At 39.5% G+C, this 9211-nt stretch overlaps 1 protein-coding gene across 1 annotated transcript; it reads left to right on the top strand.

Moving 5' to 3' along the window:
• c19h11orf96 (chromosome 19 C11orf96 homolog) lies at nt 1-1478 on the top strand. Its single transcript, XM_054620700.1, has one exon. The coding sequence runs from the start codon at nt 357-359 to the stop codon at nt 735-737; it is 381 nt and encodes a 126-aa protein (XP_054476675.1). The 5' UTR covers nt 1-356; the 3' UTR covers nt 738-1478.
• Nucleotides 1479-9211: the final 7733 nt, after the last annotated feature.

Raw genomic sequence — 9211 nt, 5'->3', positions numbered from 1 at the left:
TTCACACACACAAGCAGCGAGAAACAGCCAGAGAGAAAAGAGACATCAGGCACCAGTTGAAACAGAAGCGAGGAGTGAAGAAACAGACGCTGAGCAGAGCAGCTCACGGGCTCTTGTTTCTTTCAGACTGCTACTCTTCAGTGTGCCTGCACTTGGAGGTTTTGAGGAACATTTGTTTGGCTTTCTTTTGGCTGTTCTTGTGTTTTGGCTACTGAGAACAAAAACTTCTCTTCAAAATAGGACAGAGCACCAAAGTTTGAGACGTCGTCGGCCGTCCTCTTCCAGCTGTGTCCACGCTTGGTGTTGCATTTGATTTAAACCAGATTCCTTTCCCACTTGGGGCTTCTGTTCTACCGATGGCCGCTGTGCGTCAGATGGTCATGGAGGCCTCCGGCTTCCACGTCCTGCCGGCTCACCTTATGGCCTCGGCCATGGAGGAGTTCCCCCAGCAGCTGCCCGTCCCCAAGGGCCCAGCGAGGGGCAAGAGCCGCTCCCGGCGACCCCGAGAGGCTCGCTTCAAAACGCAGCCTGTCACCTTTGCTGAGATCGCAGAGGTGGAGGAAGAGGGTTCCTCGCCCATGGAGGAGGAGAGGGCACGCCGTTCCTTCCTGCAGTCCCTGGAGAACCTGCGGCGGAGCACGCAGACCCTCCACTGCCCGCCGGCGGCCCATCACAGCTGCACCCCAGCACCCACGCAGGCCAGCATGGACTCCAGTGACTCCGACTCCACCCAGTGAGGAGGTGGGACGTGTCCATCTCCTGGCACAGGCCGTGTTCCTCGCTTCACCTTGACGCCGCTTCGAACTGGAGGCCAACATGAACTGAACCAAACTGGTCTGCCAGCTCTGCCTGTGTGTGTGTAAGCTGCTGCTGTCATACGCGAGTCTGCATTTAATACTAACATATCAACATACAGTGTATAGCTCCGAGACGCACAGGCTGGTTGTACTGCTGTATAGCTGCGACGAGTGAGAAAGTAGCAGGTGACGCTGTGTCGAACACACTCAAATGTATTCCTTTTCTACTGTACACGTCTGTGAGGAAAACTTGAATGATGAAAGTTGGCTGATATTTTTCCATTTTTAAAGTTGTATAGGTATTTTTTTGGGTTCAATTCAGATTTTTCTACTTGAACAGTCACCATAGAAAGGACTGTTAATTAAATCATGTGATTTACCACGCTGTAAATACTTTGACTGAGCAACGTTAGTGACCTGGCCGTCACTGAAGCTGTAGAGTACCGTTGAGTTTGTCGAGAGAGTTCAAGCTCTTGTTTCCCGGCTTCACAGTGAATGAAATCTCTTGCTTCAATTCCTGAGCAAATCAAAAATGCCTTTCTAAATGTCTTTATTTATTCTCTTATTCTTATTCTTTGTTCATAACCAAGTGGAGTTGTAGATGTGATATCTTATTGCTCTTTCTGACTTCTAAAGTCAACTTGACTTTGAAACAAAATCATAACCTTTATACTTTATATTTGTTTTACTTTATACATATATATTACAATGTTTGCTATATGTACTTTAATAAATATTTTCAAGTATTTTGAGTCATTTTTCCATTTATTCTTTGATTTTTATTTAGGAAGTGCATTTGCTGAAACAAAATGTTATAAGTCGGAATTGAGTAATGTGTTATTCAGACATTTTTTATGTCAACTGAATTAACACTGTAATTTTGATTTACTATGGCTAATCTAAATAAATAAAAAAGTCCTGCAAAGGTCAAAAAGGATCAGCACGAGACAAAGAAAATATTGATTAAGACTTTTTGGTTGATGTATGACAGAAACACTAAGGGTAAAGAGATAAAATCCCATGTGACTAAATCAGGAACACATAAAAGAGGAAGTTACGAGACAGTGGGAGGTGACATGTGGCCTTTACTACTACCTCCAGTGTTATTGTTAAGATAAACTGACATCTGACCCATGTGTTAACACACAATACTTGATTGCGTCTCCTGCATGCTTGCTGGTCTGGTGACGCACTTTCAGTGATGTCAGGTTGCCATCAGTGAAGTCGGCCACAACAACCACCAGCCTGATGAGAGAAGTGCCCTCTGCAGCCGTCCTAATAACCCTCGTTTCCTGATCCACTCTGCGACAAGGGGAACGTGATGCATGACTTCCATCCGAGGGCGAGTCAGCAGCTTGTTGCAGACGGAGACAATGCTGCAGAGGCTTTAGTGGAGAACCTGCTTGGGTCGAATGTGGATGACTAAAGATAGACTCTGATGAAGTAAATCTTCAAGACGACAGAGACGTTCTCTCCTTAAGTGTTGGACTGTGATGCCTGTGACGGACACAGATTGGAGATCAGGGTCTGTGAGAAAGAAAGGTGTAGCATTGTTTTAGTTATTGTCAATGAATCCTATGAAAAGACTGAAACCAACAATGATTCGTTTGTAACACTTTCTGCCTTCCTGACTCTATTTGTGGCACTAAGCCTTTAAGACCAGTGGTTCCCAATGAGGATGTAGTGTAAGTCCTCAAAAAAGAGACTCAAATATATAGTTTCATTGTTTCTGAAAGGATAAGTAATTTCTCAAAACAGCTGGGCACTGTAGTTTTTAGCAAATGTTTATCAAACAGGAGTGATCAGAATCAGAATCAGCTTTATTTGCCAAGTATGCGTACGCATTCAAGGAATTTGACTTCGGTTTTCCAACGCTCTCGGGGTACAAACATAGAAATAGCCAATTTAAAAACAGAAAACAAGGACAGCAAAGTAGGATAAGGGAGGCATAAACATTTAAATTATATATACAAGTATAAATATAAATATATATATATACAAAAGTATGTATATGAACATAAAAACACAACAACAATGAAATGGAATCAAAAGAGCAGAATGGAGGTAATAGTGCAAAATGGATCTACTATTGCAGTATGACTGATTAATTGTTCATTAGAGCATTTGTTGGGAACTATTTTCAATCAGGGATTAATACAAATCTGATGACACCAGGACAATATATATGGTTGACTGTAAATAAAACTACAGTGCCCGTGTTTACTGTGATGAAGGAACATGTAGAAAGTGTGGCTCATTTGTGTGTTTTTAATAGTGTTTGGACAACAATGATGCTTGCAAGGATCCATTAAATGTTGGTTTTGGTCTTTTCATGATGTCGGTTGACAATAATAAAAATACAGACTGCTGTCAGTCTTTCTTCCAACTGTCATGAATAAAAAGTAAGCAAAGCAAAACATCACGACAACCCCTGACCCCGCTGCTGTGTTTGACATAAAGCAAAGCAAAACGGCCTTTTTTGTATTAACAACAGTTACTTCCTGTCTCCTAACATATGGGGAGGATGGACAAAGACCAGCTGGTAGTACAATGTCTCCATACATCTCTCCTCATCTCTCACACAAAAGCACACACTAGTAAGTGTTTGACAAATCTAGTGCTTGTAGAGTCGTCATACTTGACCACATGCACAGCATAATTACTGCCTGTTTATATGAGCAGCAACGCAGCTCTGGAAGCATTTGCGTCACTGAAAACGATGCTCAAGGCGTGTGGAACAGTTCTGAGATAGAGAGAGAGAGAAACAGATAAGATCAACTTGTCATCATGTGCAAAGGTTGAGGGATTGATCCGGTTCAGACCTCCACTTTCTGCTTACTTTCTCCAGCAATCTATATTTTTATGTTGCAGAGGAGATGTGCAAAAAGCATCACTGTAATGGATCAAACAATATTTTGTACCTAATTAGTTTAATTGTCTGATTGTAACTGCTTTTAAAATGCTCAGGGTCCTACATCTTAAAAATAACATATTCTAGAGACAGATTATAATCCATATTTGGCCAGAAATATGATTGAAGAGTGTGACTAACTGTTCCCTTCTTTCCTCAAAATGTATACAAATATTTAAAGCCTTGTGTCCAGACACCAAAGGCTCTCCTTTGTTTTCTTTAAAAGCTTTAAAGATTTAAGCTCTGATTACACTTCCATCTCATTAAAGGTTAAATCATCACCCCTTAGAAAGATCGGAGAAAGAAACCAGACCTGAGCTGAGTCCTATGAGCAATACGTTAAATCTTAAAATCAACAGGGAACCAGTGCAGAGGAGTTCTAACAAGGTTCACAGGGCCCTGTGATGTGCATGGTGTCTTTTTTAACATCCTGGCAGAAGACAAAATTGCATAAAAGGGCATTCATTTGTTAAATAGAACCTGCAGCACATGGAACAAACTGTACAAGCACCACGTCTAGCCAGTCCTCGAACGCGGAGGCTGAAAAGATCTTGTTAAAGTGCCGATGCGTTTTTTTCTTTATTTTTCCCGTCATTGTAGGTGGGATGCCAAGATGCTTTAAGTGCACTATACTGTAATGACAGTGTGCTAGCTGTCTGCTCTGCCAGACACGACGAGACAGAGCCGACAGCAAACACCAATGAACAGCCTCCTGTTCGGGTTTTCTGACACAATGATTCAACCAAGTGGAAGTTAACACATTTGCTCTTAGCTTAATGATGGGATCAACAGCTGTAAATTACATAAAGATCTGTAGAAAGCACTCTGTGCTAGTCTACAAGAATTAACAAATATTTGTACATGCTAAAAGTAAGTTGAAGCGATATAACATGCATTAAGCGTTTTACTGTTTACTGACATGATGTTGCATTGTTTCATCCTTTAATCAAGATATCTGCCTGTTTTTTTAAAGTACTATAAACTTAATATAATTCAGATTACTGCTTTGATTACTCTCTCTTTTGGTTATTTTTTATCTCCTTCATTTTCTGAATGTAGGAAACACGATCTAAACAGGAAGTGTGTATAATTGTGTATAACAAAAGAGAAAACATAGACACACAAGACAGACAATAATGGGATATAGGATAGAAATCGTAAACAGACGCAGAAACAAGTACATTTTCCAAAACCAGTATGGTCTTGTAGTTATCTCGTGGGGTTACAGTGAGAACATTTCAGCTTACAACTAGTATCCATTAACCTGAAGTATAACTTTACTAAATCTGATTTGGTTCTCTCTCTTCTGAGAAAGTTAAACCTGTTGACGTGTAGCAGGTGAAAGAGGAACTTACAGCTTTGTGACATAATAACAGACATTTTATAGACATCATAATCTCTCACCAAGATATATTACCATCCCAGACTTTGTTTAATATTAAAACAGTGTGTGGGTGGGATTGTTTTTATTATGAATCACAGTTCCACTCTGACAAACTGGGCTTCAAGATATACAGCTGTTTTATGTAAGAAAGGTCACCGTAGCATAAAACAAACACTATACGATGCTTGTTTTTATGTGAAAAGGATATCCTGTTCTTGTGAAAGCAATTTATTTTAAATCTGTCAATTAACAAAAGGGATCTTGCTCATTTTATTTTGTTATGATAGTCTAGATTGCTCCTGCTCTTATTATTATTATTATCCATCTTCCGCTTATCCAGTTAAGGGTCGCGGGGGTGCTGGAGCCGATCCCAGCTGTCAATGGGCGAAGGCAGGGTACACCCTGGACAGGTCGCCAGCCTATCACAGGGCAGACATATATAGACAGACAACCACTCACGCTCACATTCACACCTACGGGCAATTTCAGAGTCCTCAATTAACTCAATTAACCCGGGCCCCTCTTACTGTGAGGCGACAGTGCTAACCACTACACCACCGTGCAGCCCTATTATTATTTATTATATTATATTATATTCTGTGTCCAACATATTTAGATTTTATTTGGCATCAGATTTCAACAATTTGGAAAGCACTCAAGATGCCACATTATTACAAGATGTCCCCAAAACAAGCAGAGAATGTCGTCAAACCAAGAAAGTTCTGTGCCCTGTTTGTAATACAAACACAAGTCAGGAGACCGCTCTGTAGGGAGAGATTTATTTTTAGAAAAAAGGTTTTCAGGTTGCACCGAGTGAAGACTGTCCAACTCCAGCGACGTAAAGAAACCTTCATTTACATCTCGACAAGGCTGCTCTAGTGATGTGCACTCGTATACATGTCAGCATGAATAAAATCTGGTACCATAGCTGCCCTGGAACAAGAGTCCTCTCTGCAAAACTGAGACACAAAATCTGGAAGACATTATGGTAAGCAGCCCGTTGGTTCTACTGTGTGTTTGTTCTTTTCTCAAAACTCACATCTGAAACACGCAACCTTATTGAAGTTTGATGAATCTATTGACAATTAAAGCAGCGGATGTATGATGACCACTTGCCCGGCTGGTGTCAATAAGGTTATGGAAGTGACTCTAAATAACTTGTTGAATATCTATGGAAGCCCATTTCTGCCACTGTGATGAAACAAAATAAAGATCTTGTAAGTCATTATAATGAGATACTATGTCATAATTATGAGAAAGTTTGAGATATGAGATATGGAGTTGCAAGGTTTCCCCCCCGACAGCAACAATGTTCTATGTAACCGTCACCACGGTCTTTACCTTGGATGATGCCATCACCTACCTATCATCGAGACCATGTAACAACAAAGTCATGTGACCGACCCATAAATGCATCCAGGTGAACGCGCCTCCTCAAGAGACGGTGACCGTCACCACTCGGTCTCATAGATACATAGTTATATTCATAACTTACAATCTCTTTACAACTCACTTTGTGCAAAATTGAGGGATTTGGCCAAAGAGACACAACTGTGTTATCAACTGTTCCACCTCAAACATTCCTCACTTACAGATGTAACTCACTTACTCTCTTGGCAGAACATATAGCCAAGAGGAAAGCTGTTTTGTGAGACATGAACTTAAGGTCGGATTCCTCTATGGGTTCATAGGGAGATTGAGTCAGGGATCTCAGCAGGCCGTACACTCCCTTATTGTACTGAGACGCTAAGGGATGTATCCCCACCGTAACACCCCCTACCCCTGAGATTTAGAAGCAGTGTACTAGACAATAATAGATATAATAGACAATATTTGTGCATTCATACGTGTCTTGGCAACAGCCTTCTCCTAAAAGCATCCCCGACCTATATCCTGGTGTTATGACTTTGGGGGTGTCTGGTGGGACATTGAAAGTAGAGTCTAGAACATTCAGCATGCTCCTTTCATCTCTCCCTCTCTATTTCAAAAGCTTTTCCAAGCTCTTCATCTCCCCCTGGTGCTGTGGAAAAAGAGGTGATTACGGATGCAAAACAGGAGGTGACCCACATACCTCCTCTCCCGGTGTTCTATTTCCTTGAATCTTTCTTTTTCTGGTTTGCCCTCCAGCCCAGGGGAGGAGTACGAAAATGCTGCACTTACCTCGTTCACAAATTATCTGAAGCTGGGTCCATGTACTTCGGTCAAGGATTAAGGTCATAGCTTTTAATATGGTTTATTATCTTGCATGCATTTGTATTTTATACTCTCAAAATGTCACATACAGTCTAATTTATACTTACATTTGTGTAGTCATTAAATTGAAATAGCACAATGACATACTGAAGACAACGATGCATGGGATTTTTCTGGTCTGCAGTCAGATAAAAAAACTTATGTGAGCAATTCAAAAACCGATGAGAAGACCCAGACCTACAGTTCAAAGCCAAATGTTGCTCTGAATGAGAATTTCTTTCCATTTTAGGCAGTGTTGAGGATGCCAAAGCTCTCATGCTCACTGCTTTACTTGGCACACCGGAGCAAGTGAATAATAGGCTGTGGACCAACATGAGAAAAAAACTGTCTGATGCCATTGCCCATTTTTATTTGTGGCTTTCCTATAAACAAACATAGATCAAGCTGTTGAGACGAGGTGGACATTGCACATTTATTGATATTTTTGCAGTCTTGATTCTTTCCTGCTGCACAACAATTCCCCTTGGCATAAATAAAGTTATATATTATCAGATACTGAGGCTGTCTCATCTCAATTTAAATTTGCCTTTATTAATCTAGTCAGAAAATATTGTAACCCATGGTCCAATCTGTGATGTCGTTTTGGAAGTCCAAAATGTTAAAATGTATTAATATTGAACTTTCAAATCAAGCCTTTATGTAAGATATGTCTATAATTTATCCATGTTACTACTTGTCATTTCTGTGGGTAAATATTTACTTTGAGCATTAAAATGTGTAAATCTATCCATTTATGCAGGGTACTTTTTCGAAAGTTGTAACTTTAAAGGAAGAAAGGAAGCAGTGGTCACTATGTATTACACAATACTGTACAGTAGCTGACGTTAACTACATAAAGAACTAACTATATGTTATTGATAATTCAGAGACTAAGAGGCAGAAGTGTTTCTTTAATCTTCAAATTAGATTAGATAAGATTAGATTAGATTCAACTTTATTGTCATTGCACAGGTACCAGGACAACGAAATGTAGTTTTAGCATCTAACAAAAAGAAGCAGTAAAGGTGCAGTGCAATATACAGTACCAGTCAAAAGTTTGGACACACCTTCTCATTCAACTACTTTGAAGAATCTAAAATATAAAACATATTCTGGTTTGTTGAGCATTTGTTTGTTTACCACATAATTCCATATGTGTTCCTTCATAGTTTGGATGTCTTCAATATTAATCTACAATGTAGAAAAAAATAAAGATAAAAATAAAGAAAAACCATTGAATGAGAAGGTGTGTCCAAACTTTTGACTGGTACTGTATGGAACTATATGGTAATCAAACAAATGCTCAACAAACCAGAATATGTTTTATATTTTACATTCTTCAAAGAGTTGAATGAGAAGGTGTGAACAAACTTTTGACTGGTACTGTACTATGAAAACAAACACCAGAAAGTTAAGTGCACTATCAATGTATTAATCAATTTATTAATGTCACAAGTGTAAAGTTGAGACAAGATTGAATTACTTTGAGTCGACATAAATTAAAAACAATGAGAAATGTGTTCACACAGTTGTTATGTAAGAAAAACCATTGAATTAGAAGGTGTGTCCAAACTTTTGATTGGTACTGTACTAGATAAATAAATAACACATAAATAATAAATTAAATGCAAGATTAGCCGTCACATCATAATATAACTCCACATAATAAATTAAATAACTCCACATAATTAATTACCAAGAAATAACCATAGTTTTTTAAAGCTAAAGCCAAGTGGTGCCTGTTAATGCATCTATTTATACAGTTTTGATTGACAGTGCTTTTGACCAATAGAAAGTTAACAAGAGATTTTTTTGGGCGAATCACCGGGCAGCTAACGATTTACTCCGGACCAATCAGGTCGTTGTTGTTGCTGGATGCGACCAATC

This window comes from Anoplopoma fimbria, chromosome 19 (genome assembly GCF_027596085.1).
Source record: "Anoplopoma fimbria isolate UVic2021 breed Golden Eagle Sablefish chromosome 19, Afim_UVic_2022, whole genome shotgun sequence".
In the NCBI taxonomy this organism is placed as follows: domain Eukaryota; kingdom Metazoa; phylum Chordata; class Actinopteri; order Perciformes; family Anoplopomatidae; genus Anoplopoma; species Anoplopoma fimbria.
The sequence above is the reverse complement of the archived record's forward strand: the minus strand, read 5'-3'. Positions and strand labels throughout refer to the sequence as shown.

What these genes read in the sequence shown, in the direction of transcription:
- c19h11orf96 (XM_054620700.1), top strand. Translation starts at nt 357, where the DNA reads ATGGCCGCTGTGCGTCAGATGGTCATGGAGGCCTCCGGCTTCCACGTC.